At 39.0% G+C, this 24,233-nt stretch overlaps 1 protein-coding gene across 1 annotated transcript in view; it reads right to left on the reverse strand.

Moving 5' to 3' along the window:
* Positions 1-4,484: 4,484 nt before the first annotated feature.
* Positions 4,485-24,233, reverse strand: part of shoc2 (SHOC2 leucine rich repeat scaffold protein) — a 116,728-nt gene continuing 96,979 nt past the window's right edge. Inside the window, exons 5-9 of the mRNA XM_048550990.2 lie at positions 23,006-23,194; positions 21,259-21,381; positions 18,846-18,983; positions 14,526-14,643; positions 4,485-9,020 (exon numbers count right to left, since the gene is read on the reverse strand). Coding sequence (XP_048406947.1) covers positions 8,812-9,020; positions 14,526-14,643; positions 18,846-18,983; positions 21,259-21,381; positions 23,006-23,194 — 777 coding nt within the window. The 3' untranslated portion in view covers positions 4,485-8,811. The remainder of the gene's footprint in view (positions 9,021-14,525; positions 14,644-18,845; positions 18,984-21,258; positions 21,382-23,005; positions 23,195-24,233) is intronic.

The following is a 24,233-nucleotide window of genomic DNA, read 5'->3' on the forward strand; positions in this document are numbered from 1 at the left end:
CAAATTTGTACATAGCAGCAAGTATGTAATCCCTTAGTTCCCAGGTAACTGGACAATTTGAAGCCTAATAATCCAAAATGTAAATTAGAAAAACAAGTAGTATTAAAGGAAATTCAAACACTTAGGTGATCAATACTTCCTATAACAGGTGATCTATACTTTAACAAAATGCGTAAAAGCACTCCATAAAAGGACACCAACATGTCATGTCACTCTACTTAAGTCCATAATGGCACGTATTTCAGTAGAGGATGAACAATTGCCTCAGACGCAAGCCAGTTTTGCAATTTAGGTCACTGGGAATGAACGATGCAGCTTTTTAAAATTTACATATAATTACCATATTTAAACAGCAAGACAACTTTCTCCCATCTGTTAGTACATAGCTTGCATTTTAAAAACTTCTAATCTCAACTGTCTATTTAATACTGCCAAACCTGCTGAGTTTCTCCAGCACTTGTTTTTGATGTTATTGTGCAGGTTTGGTTTTTGATTTTAATCTACAGCCTAAGCTATCTGAACAGATGATACTGGGTCTGGAACCACATTCAAGACACTCCTCCGCAGCACCTCAGAATAGAGTAATCATTCCAGTGTGCAAGTCATTGTCTGCCTTAATATGTACAATATTAAACTCTTCATAACCCAACCTGCATAAACTAATTATTCAACCTCAGGGGTTTGGTCTCAGTAGATCCAACAGCAATTTACATTGATGGGAATGGAGAAATATTTGGCCCTCCCATGTATCAGATTAGATCACAAGTGATTTAGATTTTAACCAACATCAGCTAACATAATGCACGCTGGGAAAACAGCATACTTTAAAGATTAGGTGATTGTGATCTAATTGTTCCAATAGTTAAAGGAATATTCCAACACACTCTTAAAACTTGAGGTCCTATTACACATTACAATGATTTGAATGTTTTTGAGTGTATTAATCTGTTTAGATGTGTAACAGATTTTAGGTTGACATTTGTTTTAAATGCAGCTGTCAGACAATAGATCAGGAAAATTGATAAGGGTTTTCTGATAGCATTACTTGATACAAATAAAACTTTAAAACTGGGTTACACACCCTAACACGCTTCCTGCAAGGGCACCAAGCCATTCTCTATTTCTCCATCTCTCCCATATCTGTTCCAATGGTGCCACCTTCCATGGGATGCCACAAATATGTTCTCCTTATCCTCAGCTACGTCTGACTCTTCAACCCTTACCATCTTCCCAGAACAAGGTCACTGTTCCCCTTGTCCACACTTTTCATAGCACCAGTCTCCACATTCAAAGCAGCACCTTTTGACATTTCTGTTACTTTCAGCAGCATGCTAACAAACACATTTTCTCCTACTCTCCGTTGTCAGCATTCTGTAAGGATCATTCCCCAATGACACCCTGACTTACTCAAGAACCTTTAGGACTCAACATTAAGTTCAAAAACTTTGAAACATGAACACTGTCCTCCCGTTTTGATTCCCCACTACCACAATCCAGCATATTTTGCTTTGTTCTCAGCACAGATGGCCTTTTCTTGTATTCAAAACTACCATTCACACCTGTTTCACATTTTAGCATTGTCGGTCCCTTTTGTCTTTTGCTTTGGGTACCCTCACCATCTGTTCCACTCATCCTTTAATACCACATCCAGTCTAGAGCTGATCAGTTTCTCCAGCAGTGTTTGTTCTTATTTCAGATTTTCAGCATCTGCAGCTTTGTGCTTCCATTTAAAACCGGACAGCTGGGATCTGTCAGTTCAAGTGGGCCAAAATAACCAGGTGACTTAGAGTATAGGCTACTGCGATGAAAGCAAAAAGGACAGCAATGCACCGAACTGTTTTGTAAAAACTGCCTATTGAAGTTTTTTTTTGTTGGAAGGGAAACAGAAGGGAAAATAATCTGAGGAGATAATTCCATAGGATGCATTGGTAAATCATTAGGATCAAATTATCTATGGTGCGTTTTTGGAGTCAAAATTGAAAACAGCTATTTACCAACTTCTAATTTGGATTTCTGTTGCTGTGAAAAAACTCCTTTTGGGTTTGAAGGAAAACGTCCTTGAACTTTGATTTTTTTTTGACATAATTATAGGCCGATTAGCCTAACCTCGGTAGTTGGTAAAATTCTAGAATCCATTGTAAAGGATGAGATTTCTAAATTCCTGGAAGTGCAGGGTCAGATTAAAACAAGTAGGCATGGATTTAGTAAAGGGAGGTCGTGCCTGACAAACCTGTTAGAATTCTTTGAAGAGGTAACAAGTATGTTAGACCAGGGAAACCCAGTAGATGTTATCTATCTAGACTTCCAAAAGGCCTTTGATACAGTGCCTCAAGGGAGGCTGCTGAGCAAGGTGAGGGCCTATGGTGTTCGAGGTGACCTACTGGCTTGGATTGAGGATTGGCTGTCTGACAGAAGGCAGAGAGTTGGGATAAAAGGCTCTTTTTCGGAATGGCAACCGGTGACGAGTGGTGTCCCACAGGGTTCAGTGTTGGGGCCACAGCTGTTCACCTTGTATATTAATGATCTGGATAAAGGGACTGGGGGCATTCTGGCGAAGTTTGCCGATGATACAAAGATAGGTGGACAGACAGGTAGTACTGAGGAGGTGGGGAAGCTGCAGAAATATTTAGACAGTTTAGGACAGTGGTCCAGGAAATGGCTGATGAAATTCAATGTGAGTAAATGTGAGGTTTTGCACTTTGGAAAAAAGAATACAGGCATGGACTATTTTCTAAACGGTGAGAAAATTCGCAAATCAGAAGTGCAAAGGGATCTGGGAGTGTCGGCCCAGGATTCTCTAAAGGTTAACTTGCAGGTCGAGTCCGTAATTAAGAAAGCGAATGTAATGTTGTCGTTTATCTCAAGAGGGTTGGAATATAAAAGCAGCAATGTGCTTCTGAGGCTTTATAAGGCTCTAGTTAGGCCCATTTAGAATACTGTGTCCAATTTTGGGCCCCACATCTTGGGAAGAACATACTAGCCTGGAGCGTGTCCAGCGGAGATTCACACGGATGATCCCTGGAATGGTAGGTTTAAGTATGATGAACGGATAAGGATCCTGGGATTGTACTCATTAGAGTTTAGAAGGTTGAGGGGAGATCTAATAGAAACTTACAAGATAACGTATGGTTTAGAAGGGGTGGACGCTGGGAAGTTGTTTCCGTTAGGCGGGGAGACAAGGACCCGTGGGCACAGCCTTAAAATTAGAGGGGGTAAATTTAAACTGAAATGAGATGACATCTCTTCAGCCAGAGAGTGGTGGGCTTGTGGAATTCATTGCCGCAGAGTGCATTGGTGGCCGGGACGTTGGATGCCTTCAAGGCAGAGATCAACAAATTCTTGATCTCAAAAGGAATCAAGGGCTACGGGGAGAGGGCAGGGAAGTGGTGGTGAAATGCCCATCAGCCATGATTTAAATGGCGGAGTGGACTTGATGGGCTGAATGGCCTTACTGCCACTCCTATGTCTTATGGTCTAATCAGGCCTACAGCAGCGACATCATTACACACACACACACACAGTAGGCTGAGCCAACGTCATTGATGCAATACATAACATTTCTGGATAAGGTTTTCAGTGGAAACTAACATTCAGATTGGCTGTTGAAGAGACAGCAATCAGATTTAGTTAATGCTGAAAGGGCTATCTTTGTATGCTGTAGTAAATGTCAGTCTTCTGTTAAATATACAGCAATGGCAGCAAGGCCTTTATCTCACTCATAAAAACTCCTGAAAATCATGGTCATTGATCAATGGCAAAGATATTTACACCTTGAGGCAATGCTTACCTGTGCATAAATTCCAAATAGTTTTGTTACGCCATCATTTGATGTATGTAGGTAGCTGGAGGTAAAATAAACATATGTTTTCATGTCTTTACAAATAGTCAGGGACAAGCCAACACCTGTCAGTGATTTTAGTGGCCATAATCTGTGCACAGCTTGTGTTATCACTCAGTTTGACTGTACCTTCTTTTCAGATGCCGACTTAACATAGAACATAGAACATTACAGCACTCACAGGCCCTTCGGCTCTCGATGTTGTGCCAACCTGTCATACCGATCTCAAGCCCATCTAACCTACACTATTCCATGTACATCCATATGCTTATCCAATGACGACTTAAATGTACCTAAAGTTGGTGAATCTACTACCGTTGCAGGCAAAGCGTTCCATTCCCTTACTACTCTCTGAGTAAAGACTTATTCTCAAGTTTTAACAGGAACAGCCCCAGCAATTGTAAACAAAATATCTTATTTTGAAACAGACAAGGTCTTAAGTAACTCAAATTGTGTTTTAAAATTTGGGATTTGAAGAGGTCAGGAAAAAAAAAATCAAGTGATCTGTAAAAAAAAAGCTTTTAAAACAAAACATTTTTTGTATATGACTTTTGCACCTTACAGGTATACATTTATAAATTTAGACATAGACGAGGTTTATTCAATTTCTTGGATCAACATTTAACACATTGTAGAAAAACTAAAGTTTCAGTAAATATTTTAATATTGTTTACACCAGGAACATTGGCAACACATTTAAATGTCAATTGCTTGTGTGCAAAATGAAATAGCAAATCAGATATACAATTATCACCTGTGATATTTGTCTTAATATCCTTACCTGAACAGAAATATCAATGGTCTTACTTTAAATGTTACAATGGAAGTGAATGTTCCTTCCAAAACAGCAGCCAAAAATCACTCCCTTTCCCACACCCAAGGATTAAAGACAATTGTACACTTAAGCCTCTTAAAAAAAATACATGCAACCATTGCAATGGACTCAACAAAAGCTCATTTACAAATTTGCTATTTATAATGAATGACTGAAAGATCCTTATAAAAACAAAAAGGCATTTCTTTTTATATAGACATAACATAATTGACAATTGCTTTAAAAAGGTTTGTTTACCAGTTTTTACATTCTTAATTTTGGTGTGAGAATCTAACAGTCTGATTATATCACCAAACAAAAATATTTTGTGCTATCTGGTAAAGGGCCTGCCAAAAAAAGAGTCAGGCAAAGTAACCGAGCCATTTATAGACATATCCTGTTTAGTTAGCCAAATTACCTTCTCCAAAATCTACAAGGGCTGGTGCAGAAAAACTGAAAAATTACTTATTGTCTTTAGGGATATGCACATATAAAATCCTTAACTGAAATTGCACTTAAATTCAAGATGTGTCTTATATTATGTGACTATGCTGCTTTCCCTGCTTGACTTTGCCTTCAAAGAGTTGTTTTCTAGATAAACTAATGCAGCTTCACGCAGGCCATAGAATTAAAACTGGAGTAGACAGCAAGGCCAACAGCCACACAAAGTGATTAGCAATTGCTAAAGCAGCAAAGATCGAACTCTTTTCATTTTATTGGACACCACCCTAAACTGAATACTTTCCACCAGTCACATCCAAAATCAGAATTTATGAATTCTGCAACTAATCTGATAAAGCAACTGAGCTAATGAGTGAATACTACATATTTTAACATTCAACATTCTATTTTTTTTTCGTGCCTGTCAGGTAATAGCACCAAGCATGAAAAAAAAACTAACATTCCTCAACTTGGCCTTCAAGCAGTCAAGAGGTCATAAATGATATGAGTTATTACAGTTTAACAATTTAAAAACTTTTCACTGAAATCCCAAAAATATATTTATAAAAAGTTCAACTATGCCATCCAAGTTAAAAGGGAATACTATTCATTCTTACTTTAAAGTACCAATGGACTCAACAATAAAGTGAATACTGCAGATTTAAAACTTTACTGTCTGACTGAAAATCTGGGCCATTTTGGTTTTGTTTCTAAATAAAACCAGAAGCACAAAGTTTTTGTTAGGCTTCACTATGGTTCAGAAGTAAGACTCATCAGGTACTAAGAATGTTTTCATACTTGTTAAGCCATGTGTAAAAGCAGATCATGCTCTACAGCAAGCAAAGATAGACAAAACGGTATTGATTAAGAAAAAAGTCAAACTTAAGAGACATTAACACATACAATACCTGCTACTGACTTTAGAAAACAAAAAAAAAACAATTATGATGCACTCAATCATCTAGTGTTCCATAAAACAATACAATTAGCACCCTACAATTCATATACTGGAATAACCACAATTACACTGAATTTCAGTTCAAACTGTTCACTGCAGTTAAAAGTACTTTGTGTAGAGTCAATGCATTTTTTTTTGTTTTTTGACATGTTTTAACTACAAAAAGCTGTACACTTTCATCCTTCCCACATGCTAAATTTTCTGATTTGTAGAATACTTAGACTCAAAAGCAAAACTTGGAACCACCAAGCACAGCAGCCTCGGTCAATTACGTTTACATCCCAAATACAAAATCAATGATATTATGCAATAAAAACTCTTTTAAAATTGTACAATGCAGTCTATATGTTGGGGAGAAAAGTTTTAGCTGGAACAACCGATGAACAAAGCCTACAGGGACAGCATCTTAAGCAGTCAATCTAAAGAATAATGCTCTAAAAGTAACTGCAACATAAACAGGTTTCATTGTGGTGCTATTTTAAGATACATCACTAGAGTTAACTTTGTTATTGACCCTATATTCTAATGTCAAACTGAAAGGGGATGTAAAAATTTAATGGTACAAAGTGAATTAATATAAAGACATTCTAAATTTCTACAAATGCTCTCAGGATTCCTTCTCCAGAAATTACCTCTTTTGACATTTTGACCTTGATTATAATTCATTCAGCAGTTGCTACGGAGCCAGATACCCCTAAAATAGCCCTTGGTTTGCTGAATCAATTTCTGCCTTATAAATTTTGCAGGAAAGTACTGCTCCTTAGAAAGGAATTGCAGTGCATTGAACAGGACAATAGGTTTACAGTATCATCGTGCAAGGCTTCAAGTGGCTACTTATTAACAAAGATCAGGATTAGTCTAAAGCAAAAGCAAATTTTAGACAAATGACAACTTGATTATTAATGAGCATTGTCTTATTGTTGTAGAAAATACAACTAGTTTCATTTCAGTGTAACCTCAGAGTTTTGCCAACGTTTGAAAGGGAAGTGAATTTTTTCCCCCCCCGGTGACAAGTGACGTATATGCCCTGAAAATTCAGCAATATTTTTAAATGGAGGAGTGCGTTCTTGTACTTCCTGTATCAAAATTTTGCTGACAACGTACACTTATGTATCTTCACAAACTTAAAAAGACAACTGGTAATCGCCTACAGAGAATGAATTAGCCACTTTCAACTGTGAAACATTCCTCAGGTGAATACTGGACAAAGGTTGGCTTATATCAATACTATGTGCATTTCATTATTTATAGAAAAACTGTAGAGACTTGATTTTTCATAATTTTCTGTACTAGTATTCACATTAACTGAGAGGGAAAGGAAATAGCTCACTCTCGATTAGCCCACGCATACAAGTATTTGGAAAAAGACATGCAGCAGCAAAAAAATGTACAGTATGAGGAAAATGAGCCCTCAGTACATTGTTTCATGCGCAAATGCAACATGAAGGACAGGTAAAATTACTAAGCTTTTGATTACTTAAGACATGGCACCAATCACTACACGTGCTTGCAATCTATAAAAGCACTGAGTAAAGGATGGTTTTTGGGGAGTGAGGACACACATGCATACATCCAGGGCCCAAAATGATTCAGACTTTAAGGGAAAAGTGTTACATGTATATTAAATATGAACCTTTCTCTTAATCATTTAGGAAAATGGTAGCTAAATCTAAGACATTTTATCTGTTTTTCTCCAAAGCTTGCATTTCTATCCTCAGTGGAAGGAAATGATAGAATAATGGATAACAACCTTTAGAAATCATATTGCTGTGTATACTAAAGAGGTCATAATACAGGTAAACTATAAAACAGTTACTGTGTGACCAATGTATCCCTACTATATGCACATTGCCTGTCAGTATCATAATATTGTTTAAATCAAGTGCTAAATCATGGTGATTAAAATTTATGGAAACAATCAAGAATACAACAAAATTATTCGGGAAAGGGTTTTCCTCCTACAAAACCAATTACTTTCAAATATAAACACACATTAGTAGGGAGTAGACCTTTCAACCTTTCCATTCTGTGACTCAGTTTGTCTTTTTTTTTGTATTTCTCTCTTTGGTTTTGTTTTCTTTCCTTCCTTAGCTGTTCTGTTATGTTTCTTAAATTCTCAATCTATGGTCTAGCTTTCCTTATATTTTTTCTTCCCATTATTCATTAACCTTTTTTCTCAACCCCTCCTAAAACTTTCCTTCCATTTTTTAGGGTTCACAATGACTTTCGTCAATCATTTAATTAGACTGGGACATTAAGGAAAATGCTGGACATGTAGAATTTACAGCCTTTTGCAACGATGAACACGATCCTGGAAAAGAAAGTTGCACCATAGCTTGCAGGTAAAACAAAACCTGCATCTGGCACCTACTTCTCCAAATTGGGATTCCCCAGATCCGACACCTGTCAGCTTAAGCACAAAGTTTGTATTATAAAGAAAATACTAAACTGTGTTTTAAATACGCAGAACAGTATCTTAAATGCACACTATTAAAAAAACATGCTTGTGATTTTGCAAGACTCCCACACCACACCCCCCCCGACAAAAAACCGTACTTCTCACATGAACATACGTCCATTTAATTCTGAGGAAACCTCTATCCAGCACTGTAATTCTTTAAAGGTTTTTAAAAAATTCTAAATGGCTACGATTCCTCTATTACCAGAAACACTTACTGCAGTCTGAGTAAAATTGCTTTTATATATAATGACAAAAATGCAGTCTATATTGTGTACAGTGTATGCAACATTTCCATTCAGTCAAACCATGGCCCGATAAGGGCCCTGCATCTTCAGAAACTGGATGATAAAGGATGGACCACCAGCTACAATCTGTGGTGGCAGATGGCTGAGTGGGCAGTTCTCGATGCTCATGATGGACAATTTGCTGCAGAGTGCCAACTCAAAGGGAAGGCTATGTAAGTTTGGATTATCATTTAAATACAACTCCTCCAGATTTTCCAGTGTACCTGCAATAGAAAAAAATCCAAGTGTTTGATTAATGCAATTAATGCATCTTGTATCAGATATGCAATGTCTCTAAAATGTTGACTATTTTAGGAAAAAAGTAACATGTATTCAAAAATCATTCCGACATTCTCAGGAGACAGAGTTAACTATTAATAACTAGCTTCATGGATTGTTGATTTTCCAAGATTAAACGCTTCTTTATCTAGCAACTGCAAACCAACCTGTTCATGTTATAGGCTAGAAGTTAGGTTTCTGCCAGGAAGTAAATCTTTAAAAAGCTTACCTCGAGCGTCAGCGCCATCCATTTCTTTGTGCAGCAGCAGCTCCTCGGAGCAGAGGTTTCTGGGAAGGGAGGGACCTTTTTTTTCATCCCTCAGCTATGTAAGTGATCGTTGTCTAAACCCAAGACCCTAACCATGTAGGGCCTCCCACCCATCCACCTCCTCTAGCCTTATACACCAGGGATAAATCAGGTAAGCTTCTCTTTTTTAAAAAAACTCTGATTAGGGGATTAGCAGAGATGGCAGTGCAGGTAAAGGAATGTTCCTCCTGCATGATGTATGAGGTGAGGGACACCATTACTGTCCCATCCAAACGCATCTGCAGAAAGAGCACCCAACTCTTGCTCCTCCAAGACCGCGTTAGGGAACTGGAGCGGGAGCTGGATGAGCTTCGGATCATTCGGGAGGCAGAGTCAGTGATAGACAAGAGTTACAGGGAAGCAGTTACTCCTAAGCGTGAAGAAAGCTGGGTAACTGTTAGAGGGGGAAAAACAGTCAGTGCAGGGATCCCCTATGGTTGTTCCCCTGAAAAACTAGTATACCGTTTTGGATACTGTTTGGGGGGGAGGGGGGTCTGCAGCAGCACGGGTACTCACCAGGAGCATGCACTGGGGTGCAGATCTCTGGCACAAAGTCTGTTCCTCTTGCACAGAAAGGAAGGGGGAATAGGAAGAGAGAGTGTTAGTCATTGGGGACTCAATACTTAGAGGGACTGATAGAAGGTTTGCCAGGAAAGAAAGAGACTCACAGTTGGTGTGTTGCCTCCCAGGTGCCAGGGTCCATCTCGGATAGTGTCTTTGGGGTCCTGAAGGGAGAGGGTGACCAGCCCCAAGTCGTGGTCCAATGAGGCACCAACGACATAGGTAGAAAGAGGGATAGGGATGTCAGGCAGGATTTCAGGGAGCTAGTGTGGAAGCTGAGAGCTAGAACAAACAGAGTAGTTATCTTTGGTTTGTTACCTATGCCACATGATAGCGAGGCAAAGAACAGGGAGAGATTTCAGCTGAGCACGTGGCTGCAGGGATGGTGCAGGAGGGAGGGCTTCAGGTACATGGACAATTGGGGCTCATTCTGGGGAAGGTGGGACCTCTACAAACAGGACGGTCTCCACTTGAACCAGAGGGGCACGAATATCCTGGGTGGGAAATTTGCTAGTGCTATTCGGGTGGATTTAAACTAGGTCAGAAGGGGGATGGGAAATGAGGTGTAGTTCTAGTACACAGGAGGATGAGCGTAGGGAGGACATGGCCAGGACCTCACTGTCACACGAGTGTGCTGGCAGACAGCATGCTGGATTGAAGTGTGTCTACTTTAATGCCAGGAGTATCCAGAATAAGGTAGGTGAGCTTTCAGCTTGGATAGATACCTGGGACTTGGATGTTGTGGCCATTTCGGAGACATGGATAGAACAGGGTCAGGAATGGATGTTGCAGGTTCCAGGGTTTAGATCTTTCATTAAGGTCAGGGAAGGTGGCAAAAGAGAGCAGGTGTGGCTTTGTTAGTCAAGGACAGTATAACGGTGGCTGAAAGAACTTTTGATTAGGACTCGTCTACTGAGGTGGTACGGGCTGAGGTAAGAAACAGGACAGAACAGGCCACACTGCTGGGAGTTTTTTTTTAAATATAGGCCTCTGCAAGGTTCCAGGGGTGTGGAGGAGAGGATTGGCAAAACGATTCTGGGCAGGGGTGAAAGGAACAGGGTGGTCATTATGGGAGACTTTAACTTCCCTAACATTGACTGGAAATGCTATAACTCTAATACGTCGGATGGATCAGTTTTTGTCCAACGTGTGCAGGAGGGTTTCCTGACACAGTATGTCGAAGGGCCGACAAGAGGGGAGGCCACACTGGATCCGGTACTTGGTAATGAACCAGGCCAGGTGTGTCTTAGTGGTAGGTGAGCACTTTGGACAGAGTGACCATAATTCGGTTATGTTTACTTTAGCAATGGAAAGGGATAGGAACATGCCACAGGGCATGAATTATAGATGGGGGAAAGGGCAATTATAATGCGATTAGGCAAGACTTAGGAGGCATAGAACGGGTTAGCAAAATGCAGGGGATGGGGACTATCGAAACGTGGAGCTGGTTTAAGGAACAGATATCGCGTGTCCTTGATAGGTATGTCCCTGTCAGGCAGGGAGGAAGCGATAAGGTAAGGGAACCGTGGTTTACTAAAGAAATTGTATCTCTTGTTAAGTGGAAGAGGGAGATGGTTCAGATGAGGCGATGGAGAGTTACAGATTAGCTAGGAAGGATTTAAAGAGAGAGTTAAGAAGAGCAAGGAGGGAACATGAGCAGACATTAGCAGGTAGAGTTAAGGAGAGCGCTAAAGCTTTCTATGGGTATGTCAGGAATAAGAGGCTGACTAGGGTAGGAATAGGGCCAGTCAAAGACAGAAGTGGGAAGTTGTGTGTGGACCCTGTGGAGATTGGAGACATGCTAAATGACTATTTCTCATCTGTTTTCACTCAGGAACAGGAGAATATTGTAAAGGAAATGACTGAGTTACGGGCTGCTAGAATTGAAAGGATTGAGGTTAGTAAGGAGGAGGTGTTATCAATTCTAGAAGGTGTGAAGGTAGATAAATCCCCTGGGCTGGATGGGATTTTTCTGAGGATTGTCTGGGAAGCTAGGGAGGTGGTGGCGGAGCCTTTGGCCTTGATCTTCGAGTCCTCATTGTCTACAGGTTTAGTACCAGAGGACTGGAGGACTGCAAATGTTGTGCCCTTGTTCAAGGAGGGCAGTAGGGATGACCCAGGTAATTACAGACCTGTGAGCCTTACGTCTGTTGTAGGAAACATTTTGGAAAGGATTATAAGAGATAGGATCTATAATCATCTAGCAAGCAACAATTTGATTGGAGATAGTCAGCATGGATTCGTCAAGGGCAGGTGGTGTCTCTCAAACCTCAGTTCTTTTGAGAAGGTGACCAAGCATGTGGATGAGGGAAGGGCAGTTGATGTGTTGTACATGGACTTCATTAAAGCCTTTGATAAGGTTCCACATGGTAGGCTAGTGGAGAAAATACAGAGGCACGGGATTGAGGGAGATTTAGCAGTTTGGATTAGAAACTGGCTTTCTGTAAGAAGGCAACGAGTAGTGGTTGATGGAAAATATTCAGCCTGGAGTCAGGTCACTAGTGGTGTGCCTCAAAGATCAGTTGGGTTAGTAAGTTTGCAGATGACACTAAAGTCAGTGGAGTATTGGACAGCGTGCAAGAACGATGCAGGTTACAGGGAAACTTGGATAAACTGCAGAATTGGGCTGAAAGGTGGAAAATGGAGTTCAATGCGGATAAATGTGAGGTGATTGACTTTGGGAGGAATAATAGGAAGGCAGAATACCAGGTCAATGGAAAGATTCTTGGTAGTGTGGACGTGCAGAGGGATCTTGGTGTCCACGTACATAGATCCCTGAAAGTTGCCACCCAGGTTGATAGTGCTGTTGAGAAGGCTTACGGTGTGTTAGGTTTTATTGGTAGAGGGGATTGAGTTCTGGAGCTGTGAGGTCATGCTGCAACTGTACAAAATGCTAGTGCGGCCTCATTTGGAATATCGTGTGCAGTTCTGGTCGCCGCATTACAGGAAGGATGTGGAAGCACTGGAAAAGGTGCAGAGGAGATTTACCAAGATGTTGCCTGGTCTGGAGCACAGGCCCTATGAAGAAAGATTGAGGGACTTGGGTCTGTTCTCGTTGGAGAGAATGAGGCTAAGAGGGGATTTAATAGAGACATACAAGATGATCAGAGGATTAGATAGGGTGGACAGTGAGAGTCCTTTTCCGAGGATGATGACTTCAGCTTGTACAAGGGGGCATAGCTACACATTGAGGGGTGATAGATTTAAGACAGATGTCAGAGGCAGGTTCTTTACTCAGAGAGTGGTAAGGGCATGGAACGCCCTGCCTGCCAATGTAGTGAACTCAGCCACATTAGGGGCATTTAAACAGTCCTTGGATAAGCATATGGGTAATGATGGGATAGTGTGGGGGGAGGGGATTAGATCAGTTCACAGGCCGGCACAACATCGAGGGCCAAAGGGTCTGTTCTGCGCTGTATTGTTCTATGTTCTATGTAAGTGAGGAGGGAATGGAGTTGATTGCCAAAACATACACATAAATCCATACAAGTTAATCATTTAAAATGTATACTCCATTTTAATTCATTCTGAGAATAATTTGTGTGCAAGATCACCTGGCTTTAGCTGTGCAAGATGTCAGTAAACATAAAACGGCTGCACTATTTAAAACAATCCGTGTTTCGGAGATTCCACAGAACTACTATTTAGAGCAAGTGTTTGGTTCATATTTATTCATTCAGCCCACGCATTTTTAAAACAATAGTTTATGTAGGTCCATAAGTGAAATCAAGTGATGAACAATATCAGTATCTATATCTTATTATACCTTTTGGATTTCCAAGATGTCACTTGTGTTGCTGTATATAATGCTTTCTGTAAGATCATTAAGGTTTGTTTTGGATTTCAGGGCAGCATTCTTGAAGCAGGTCAACATTTCTATAGGTTGACAGGAATTTGTAAACATCTTCAGTGGGTGCTCTACCAAAAAATGTAAAAGCTCTGCCTTCAGTTCATTCAATAAAAGGATTAGGCAAAGAAGTGCAGGATTCCTTAGACAGGGGTACATATACAGAACAAAACAGTTGAAGTGGCAAGAGCTGCAAAATGGAGGAGTGAAGCTTTAAAAGGAGTTTTGAACATACGAACAAGCAACAGATAGACAAATACCCCCTTGTCTATCCAGCCTGTGTTATAATCTCTTGCACATCTTATCGGATGCAGATACACCTTGAAATTCTGGCTCTCAGGAGAGACTAAGATCTGGACGTTGCACCTCAGGAAGGTTATATTGGCCTTGGAGAGAGTGTAAAGTAGATACTTAGACTTCAGGAGTTAAGTAATGAAGACAGACTTCACATGGAGCAAGTTGTACTCCAGGGTTACCACTTTTGAGATTCTGCTTTTTATTTTGTACCTAACAAATCTCACTGAATTGTTTCAAATGGTGATGCAATTATTGGACAGGGGAATGTCTATGTCCACTGTCAAATGCCTTCTGGAAGTCCATATAAATGAAGTCCCACAAAACAGATTGTTAACTAAAGTAGAAGCCCATGTGGTTGGGAAATTGGTTGAGTGGTAGCAATTACATGCTAATTCAAAATATAGTATTTGAGTTGTACACTACAGGTTATGGACTTACCAATTTCTTCGGGTAAGTGAGTAAGTAAGTTCTCTCCCAGGCCAAGATGGGTCAGACTGGTTAGGTGACCAATTCCTCTAGGAAGGGTCGTCAACTGATTGTTGGTCAAAACCAGTTTCTGTTGAAGGAATATTTACACTTTCAAACATCTGTCCATGCAAAATTGGAGAACACTTGAAGTTGTTATGGTATCAGATGTTATCACTCAAGCGACGGAACATCTGCCATGCTAAATGGGTGTTCTACTTTTCATCAATACTACCAATCCATCCTAAATTCATTTGTATGCATTTCAGATATGCTTATCAACTGAAAGACAATACTTCAAGCAACCTAAGCAATGTCACCTGGAAGATCTTTTCATGAAATTCAAACTCAAGCCCTCAATCAAATACATAAAATGCAGCCAAGTCGGGGTTATCTCATTAAAAATAGTGAAGTATCATAGCTTTCTGAAGTTAACAGGGAAATGGGCCTTCATATTGAACTACAGCATGTTTACACAAATTACACTGGAGCCTAAAGTATTGACAGAGGCCTACAGGGAGATCAGAATATTAATATAAGGGCTGAGGAGCTCATTTTAGAGGACAAAACAACAATTAAATGTAAGCAATTATCAAAATTAACTAACCAGAACACTTTTAAAATTGGGACAATGTTTCCAAGGTAGATCATATTCTCGTTACGTAGGAAACACAAATCATTACAGAGTTCAGATTGTGCAATAGAACATTGACTTGTGTCGCTGACAAAAACACAAAACATTCAGTGACAGGGCAGTCAAACTTCTTATCAGCAAGGACTACAATACTAACTGAAGACACAGGACGGCAAATACCTAAGTGGAAGGCCTGCCTAGGTATACCAGGATACATCTTGTATCTGAAATTATATCTGTCATCTTACCAGATGGTGCAGTTAGTTTTGCACACTGCATTAGTCAAATTGCATGGCTATATTTCTGCAAGATTCTAAGTTTCAGCACATTGCACTTTGACACAATTCAAACCCAAATGATGTGCAATAGGTTTTGCAAACTGTTTTAAAAGACATCAGTTGTGCAATCGTGCAGGTTTAGGTTTGAGGTCTGAGACATAGGACACCGCAAAGAGTACAGAACATGAAAGAAGCAGAGCTCCATTATACTTTAAATTAGAAAAGGACATTTTCCGTTTAGTATGATTTTCTATGGACTTCAGAGATCTGCGCCCGAGAGGATGCAGTTACCTTGGTGCTACCAAAAGAAAACCAAAGTCATAGGGAAGCCATTGAGCTTAACTGCTTGCCAAATAATAATGCAGAAATTACAACATTAACAGCTGTGCAAACCAATAGTAGAATTACATGAGCAGTCACCAACCACACTTCCATATCACTTCATTCCACTTTCCTTCATTCTATTCTTAAATACAGACTTAGCTCCAGTCTCAGTCATGAAATCAGATGGTGCCTTTTAGACCCTAAACTATTGGTGCAAGTCTCTGCTGTCAATTTTAAACCTCAATTCAGTGGACAGTGAGAGTCTTTTTCCAAGGATGATGACGTCAGCTTGTACAAGGGGGCATAGCTACAAACTGAGGGGTGAGAGATTTCAGACAGATGTCACAGGCAGGTTCTTTGCTCAGAGAGTGGTAAGGGCATGGAACGCCCTGCCTGCCAATGTAGTTACCTCAGCCACATTAGGGGCATTTAAACAGTCCTTGGATAAGCATATGGATAATGATGGGATAGTGTAGGGGGAGGGGCTTAGATTAGTTCACAGGTCTGCACAACATCGAGGGCCGAACGGCCTGTTCTGTGCCATATTGTTCCATGTTCTAACATCTGGTATTTGAGTAAGGTGATCATGGGTTTATGGCCTAGCCCTAACTAGGCTGATAGCGCGGTGCTATACTTTCAGAATTATGTTCTTGTCTACGTGTTGTTTAATGAGGTCTTTCTACCCTCTCATGTCAATGTATATCATCCCATAAAACTATCTGAAAAAGAATGGAATAGTTTCTTGTTGAGCAGGGCAATATGCAACTCCTAATCAACATCACTAAATCAGATTAACTGACTTACTTGCATCAATTGTTGCTTGTGTGACAATACAATGCCCACACTGGTTGCTGGTCGACTAGTGAGTCACTTCTGCAAAACGCTTCGCAGTGTCTTGTGGTTACAAAAAGCGCCAAATTACAAATTCTCTCTTTCATCTATCTACTTGCAACTTGAGATTTCTCAGCCACTGGAATGGCTCTAGTTCGATACTATCCCAGCTTCTATGATTTTAAATCCAAATGTTCTCCTAACTGCCTTTGTTCAAATTTAAACTGCATTGATTTCGCAACAGTCTTTCTCCCTGTAAATATTTCCTCATGCCAGACAGATCTTAATGCATCAGTGCTACATGAACTGTTTTGTCTCAACGCCCTTCCTATAACGTGGAACCCAAAACTATGTTGCGGTCTGATGTGTAAACTACAAGTGTTATTTCAGTCGAGTCTTGTTCTACTAATTACTTGCTGTTGATTTGCTGCTTCTGTAAAATTAACTTATTTATAAATAAAAATACTTTTAGATTTAGCCTGTCGTAATAATTTAACAATGAGATATTCTCTTTATTTGCCAGGAACACAGCATTTAGTCTCCTGTGTACAAAACTGCTGTACAAGTATTGTTAGCCCTATGATAAACTGTTATAGTTAATTTACAGAAAAGGGGACAAGTTTCAGATTGTAAAAGATACAAGTTCAGTTAGCAAAAGATCATTTTCATGATAAACAAAAGTTTAAAAGTGCCATAAGTAAGCTTAAATGTCATAATTGTTTATTCCTTCCCACCTATATGTTTTAAAAGGTTTGCATTTATAAATGCAAAGCATTTTACACTCAGTGAAGGACTTTTGAAGTGCTCACTTTAATCATGGCAGTCAATGTGCACATAGCAAGTTACCAGTGTGAAAATGCCTAGGTAGTTTGTTTCTGTGGCGCTGACTGAGAGATGAACATTGGCCAGGATACCAAGAATAACATTCTCGTTCTTCTTCAGAATAGCATCTCTGACATCTATTACGTCTACCTGAGAAAGTAGATGGTGGATTGTTTATTCTCTCATTCGAAATAAGGCTTTCACTGACTTGCTGGAGCGAGCCAAATGTTTCTTTTTTAAAATGCTCGAATCCTGGGACTTTTACAGGACTTGAGCCTATAATCTCCTTAGTTAGATTTCTTGGTTTTGTCCCCTATTCTATGTACTCTCCTAGCACCACAACCCTCTGAAGTATCTATGTTAATGTAATTTGGCCCTTTTGAGTACCCCCCACCACCCGAATTTAAGGTTGCACTTTCAGATCCTGGAATCCTTACACTTTTCTACTTCGCTATCTCTCCCAAGAGATACTCCATAACACTTGATTTGACCTAATATTTCTTTACCTTGGTGGCATTTTATTACTTTAGAAATGCTTAAAAAGCATACATTGTTGTCATCTAAATATATGATCTGTTGTCCTCATGACATGACTCCATGTCATCAGGTAAAGGGCATTCATGATCTCCCTTAATAAATTATTATTACATTAGCAGCCTTTTAAAGAGGTACATTGGTAATTTTTAAAGCAGGGTGGCAATTTGTCATTTAAAGAATATTTGTTACCCAGCAAGTCATACAGCTGTTATTTAGCATTTCACCAAGATCACAACTCTACCCTCGAAAAATCATCACATGCTAAAAGGCAGCCCTGTTTGTGAAATCCAAGAGGGAATAAAAGCTGAGTTAACAATAATAATTTCACAATTTGAATGTTCTCAACATTCAATTTTTGTAACTATTTCCTTCTCTTTTGAAGAAGTTACCCAATTGTGCATCAGTTTACTCCTCATTATATACAACATAAAACTTGACAAGTAGGAAGAAATTCAGGATAAATGTTCAGGGTACAAATATTCTGCGACAAAGCCAAGCTGATTTAAGGCTCACGTTCTACATTTATTACTAAACTTCCAATGATGTTTAATACCCTAATTGTCTGTGTTAGCCAAGCATACTCACAATTTAACACATAGCAAATCTAAATGAAACTGTGCACCTTATTGAACAGTAGCAAGACATTCAAGTCAAAATTCTCTTAATGCCATGCGCTCCAAACAGAACGAGGGAAATGGGTTCAGGGGTACTGAAGACTTCAAAATCCATCAACAGAAGTAAAAATTTAGTGAAAACTCTAGGAGAAAATTTGAAGATTAAGCTAACATTGCATAAGCTTAAGCACAAATGGACAAAAGTGTTACGGAAGATGGGTTTGTTTCCTTGGACTTACAAGCTTACACTCACCTGCAGATCCCTAAGATAAGCAATTTCATTTGGAAGAGATTCAAGCTTATTTTCTTCCAAATCTAACTCTCGTAGCTTTCTTAAGTGCCCAATGCCATGAGGCAGTTTTCTAAGAAGATTATTTGATAAGATAAGAACCTAAACAAAAACCACACAAGGGTTAGTAAATTCACTTGAATTTTATACATCAACTGTGTTACGGCTCTCCCAATTGCTTATTAAAGGAACACTCAGTTGTTGGGGGGGGAAAAAAAAGTGAAAATTCATATCACATGATAATCTGCTCACTAGATAAGATCATTTCCAGGAATAAAGGTGAAACTGAACTGGACAATAACATATTCAAAAGCATATCTCTTCAAGATAATGCTGAAATAGCATTAGAAACTAAAAGAATACCAAAACAGAAAAATAATATTTGGCAAGATCAGCAAAACTATTTAGAGTCAAAGAAGTTAATTATTTTTGGAAAAAAAAGCAATTGTGGGAGAATAAGCCATGAATGAACCATCAGGATTAAAGGAAAACAAGGATTTATAGCACTTTCTGTACAGATTTTCCAAGAAAACGAGTGATTGATAGATCTGGAAATACAGCAGCTGGTGCTTTGGAATAAATTTATACTTAGTGTTTATGGGTCATTTTATTCAGAATTGCTACTAAAAATAAACAAATCAAGTAACAAAAGCTCCAAGCTGGCATTAAGTCTTAACATCTTTCTATAGTCTGAGTCACAGTTCAGGAGTTTTGATTCTTTTCTGTTTGACAGAAAGGATTCTCATATTGAATTGAGCACCAAATTCAGACAATTTTATAAAGAAACAGGCTGGCCAGTGGAGAAAAATTCAATCTACTTGCATTTGCTGTAATAAAGTCAAATGCTCTCTCAAATTTCATGTTACTAAGATGGACCCCATTAGAAGTGAGGAAAGCATGGTACTTTATTTTAAAAACTCACTTTTTCTATCTTACTCACAAAGTGAACGTTTCAACTATTTGTTTTTAAATTAAAAATGTGGATACATCTTCAAGTTCCACACGTGCTAAAGGAATTGTTTAGCTCAAGTGATTGGATGGTTGATTTGCAATGCAGGACTCTGCTAACAGTGTGGGTTCAATTCCTGCTCTGGTTGAGGTTATCACTGTTCTTCTCAACTTCGCTCCTCACCTGAGGCATGGTGACCCTTAGGCCAAACCACCAATCATCTCTGAAGATAGAGGTCTGCTAGAACTATGGCAACATTTACTTTACAAAGAACATCACTGTTGTTTCTTAAACACTTCTTTTTTTGATCCCATTAACAGTTTGGGCAGGGAATTTGATCCAAGATGAAAATACAATTTCTTCAAATTTAGACATGAATTATTTCAATACACAACAATGCTCTTAAGTACAAAGTTTCTGTTGGCCTTCCTTACAATAACACAGCTATTAATTAAAACAAATTACATATGAATTTTTAAGAGCTTCCGACTGTCAAGGTCTCGAGCTTGTTTGAGAGCTTAAGTATTATAGTACTATTTCTGGTCACTAGCTTATGAGCAAACTGTGCATAGTTCATAATCAACATAGTTGAAGATCATTCTGGTGAAAATTAAATTTGAATTAGGTCCCATATCTGTTCAGGATTTTTCATACTTTAACTGAAAAAGTCTCCGTTTAACATTATTGCTTGCTGTGAGGTAACTGAATTGATTCCATACTGTTCTAGTCAGCTTGTCTTTTCACCTCATTCAATCTTACAGGCTAAAAATTGAAATGGAACAAACATGGGTTTTTCTCACCACTCTGAAAATACAGGACCCGTAGAAATGTAATAATTACAAGACAATAAATTAAATGGAAGAATCAGACATAAGATATCTGACTTATATGGCTCGGAGGGTGAGCTGTGGGAAGGATGAATCAGTGTTCTAGTGTGGTTTGAACAACTTGAGTGAGTAGGCAAGTGCATAGCATTACGTTGTAATGTGGATAAATGTGAGGTTATCCACTTTGGGAGCAAAAACAGGAAGGCAGATTCTTATTATTACGGTAATAGGTGGAAAAGCAGGAACAAACTACTGATTTGGATGATCGATTATGATCATAATGATCTACAGAGCAGGTTCAAAGGGGTGCTCCTACTTTCTATGCAGTCACTTTTAAGATACAGAGTCTCAATCTTATTTCATAACATTTGAAAGACACTTTAGCTAGTTTCACTTTCTCCAAACAATGCAAAAGAAATTCTGCACTGTTATATCTTTAATTTTCAGCAATTAAGACTAACAATAATCAAGATTTTCCTGCCATATTTCCTAAAATTATTTCTACACCCTCTATAAATGTATAATATATAACTATTCGCACTTTCACTTTTCAACTAAAGCTTTTGAGCAATTAGTAAGATATTGCAATCAGCTTTCTCACCTCTAGGGAAGCTAGTCCTGACACATCCTCTGGAATCTTTGTGAGTTGGTTGGTGGCGAGGTTCAGTTCGACCATACTTGTCCAGGTTCCAAAGTCCAGTGGAAGTGAAGTTAGCTGATTGTCCTACGGGGAGCCAGGATGCATATCATTCAACCACAAAGAAAATTTAAGTGGGTATTTTCTTAAGCAAATCATTGGACCAACTTTTTGATCAAGACTATTTTTAATTCATAGAACCCCTACAGAGCTGAAACAGGCTCTTTGGCTCAACAAGTCCACAGCGACCCTCAGAGTATCCCACCCAGACCCATCTCCTTATAACCCACCTAGTCTACCATCCTTGAACACTAGGGGAAATTTAGCATGGCCAATCAGCCTGCAAATCTTTGGACTGTGGGAGGAAACCAGAGCACCTGGAGGAAACCTACGCAGACATGGGGAGAATGTGCAAACTCCACACAGTCACCCAAAGGTGGAATCGAACCCAGGTCCCTGACGCTGAGAGGCAGCAGAGCCACCCAAAAAATATGCAAATTCTACACAGGCAGTCGCCAGAGGCTGGAATCAAACTCAGGTCCCTGGTGCTGTGAAGCACTAGTGCCAACCACTGAGTCATTATGCTGCCCAATAAAGCGAGGCAGCCCTTCATTTTTGGGTGGTTTCTGGAAGGTTCTTCAATATCTTGCAAGATATTGTGTTCCACAATCAATGATTAAAGAGGAACAATCAATTTACTTTGATGATTGAATTCTCCCTTAACGTTCAAAGTGGTGCATCAATTTATGAAAGTTAAACTGGTGGCAGTAAAACAGTTTTAATAAGTTTTGCATTGTCCTACTCCTGGCCCATGTGATGGCTTTACAAACAATCCAAAATTAGCACTTGAAGAAATTCTACAAAATAAACTGCAGATAAATTTGCTAATGTCCAACTGTGATGATCAGTTCATTGGGAATGATCATCTACTGAGAAATGGGAGAAACTGACATTGTATAAATGGAGAGTAAACCAGTTTTAACTAAAGATGATTTTTTGACAACCACATTGAAGAAAACTCACTTCACTCCTGCCAAAATTATAATCTTGATTAAATAACAGCTTTAATTTTTGTCTGAGATCAATTAGAAGTAAAAACTATGAAATATGAACAATGGCATCTAGATTTGTACTTGAAATGGCATAATTGTCAAACTTAGTATGCAAGGTAGTTAGATAAAGGCGGTAAAACATCAGGAAAATGGGAGCCTTTGAAATTAGTTTTAGGCAAACACGAAAGCCAAGGCTCAAAATGCATTCCAACACCAGAAAGGGTGATCAAGTCAGATTAGTGTAATGAAAAATTGTAAATGATTAGCCAAAGAACTAAAGCAGGGCGGATGTCAGCTGATTGTCAAGAAGCATTTTTAATGCACACATCAATTTTTGCTGAAATCTGAAAAACAGATAATGAAGTTTAAAAGTCGACAGGCAGAAAATTGAGGCTTTAAAAAAACATGAAATTTTCAAATAGATCAGTTATGAACAGTAGCAATATATACACAAAAAGTAACTCCAACAGTAATGTCAACCCATTACTATGACAAAATAGACCGGATCAAGAACTTGGCAATATTTCAGGAAACAATATTTCATCAGTTTAAATTTTCATCCTTTAGAAGACAGAGTTCAGAGCTATTTTTGCTAGCAGAATTCAAACTTTAGAATCAGGTTGAACCTCTCCCTATAGTTTATAAGCTTCAATAATTACCTTCATGTTCAGCTTACTCAACACTTTAGCTCTGGAGAATATTCCAAAAGGTATTTTGTTGATATGGTTGTGTTCCATGTTGAGAGAGTAGATAGTTGAAAACTGAGAGGGTCCACCAACTGGATACGACTGGAAGCAATTTCTTGCTAATGTTAAGCTGGTCAAGTTTGCAAGGCTTGACAAAAGGCCCTGTGAGTAGAAAGGGAGAGGAGAGAGAGGGGGAGATGAAGGAGGAAAGTTAGGAATAGGGGCAGGGGTGTTAAGGAGAGGGGGAGTGGAGGGTTTAATTTAATATTGATAAGTCTCTTTTCCTCCTTTTTGGAAGTGTGTATTTTTAAAGAACATTAAATAATTGCATTAAGTACCTATGGAAAAAAAGCTTCAATTCTTAATCTAGAAGTAGCTCACCAAATTTTTAAAATACACAAAATGCGTACATTTTAACATGGACACAACCTTCACATCATTTAAATTTAGGAATCAAAAACTGGAACTCGTGAGAAACCGAATGAGGTTAACCATACTGAGAAGTTACAAACTGTCCATTATCTCATGAAAACTCATACACAAGAGTATGCCCAATAAACAGAGTCAAAACTATCATTTAACCTTCCCCAGAGTATTTCTTGGTACCAGAAGATCTATGAAATTTACCAAACCACAACTGTGGAAAAAGCCACCGCACAGGTTACTTTAAATGTTACAACAAAGAGGGATTTCCCTTAGATTTTCTGCAGTGAGCAATTGAGCCTAAAGACCATGCTCAGTTCTCAGGCAACACCACTTAATTTTACTTTAAATTACCGTGAAACCTTTGTTCAGCAGGATCATCTAGATCTGAAGGAAGTGGCTACTTAAGGATAAATTAGTTTACTATAATCTTCTGATTTTAAGGTCAGACAGAACTGTCATAAAAACAAAGAACTGCAGATGCTGTAAATCAGAAACAAAAACACAAGTTGCTGGAAAAGCTCAACAGGTCTGGTAGCATATGTAAAGAAAAATCAAGGTTAATGTTTCGGGTCTGATGACCTTTCCTCAGAACTACCACGTATTGGCATGAGGCACTGAACTAAGCTCTGAAATTAAACGTAATGGAGATCCGAACAAACTCGCCAGTAAGTAAAACAACAAACTGCAGATGCTGGATATCGGAGACAAAAAACAGAAACTGCTGGAAAAACCCGGCACGTCGGGAATCATCGCTGGAAAGAAAGTAGAGTTAATA

This window comes from Stegostoma tigrinum, chromosome 20 (genome assembly GCF_030684315.1).
Source record: "Stegostoma tigrinum isolate sSteTig4 chromosome 20, sSteTig4.hap1, whole genome shotgun sequence".
Classification (NCBI taxonomy): Eukaryota; Metazoa; Chordata; class Chondrichthyes; order Orectolobiformes; family Stegostomatidae; genus Stegostoma; species Stegostoma tigrinum.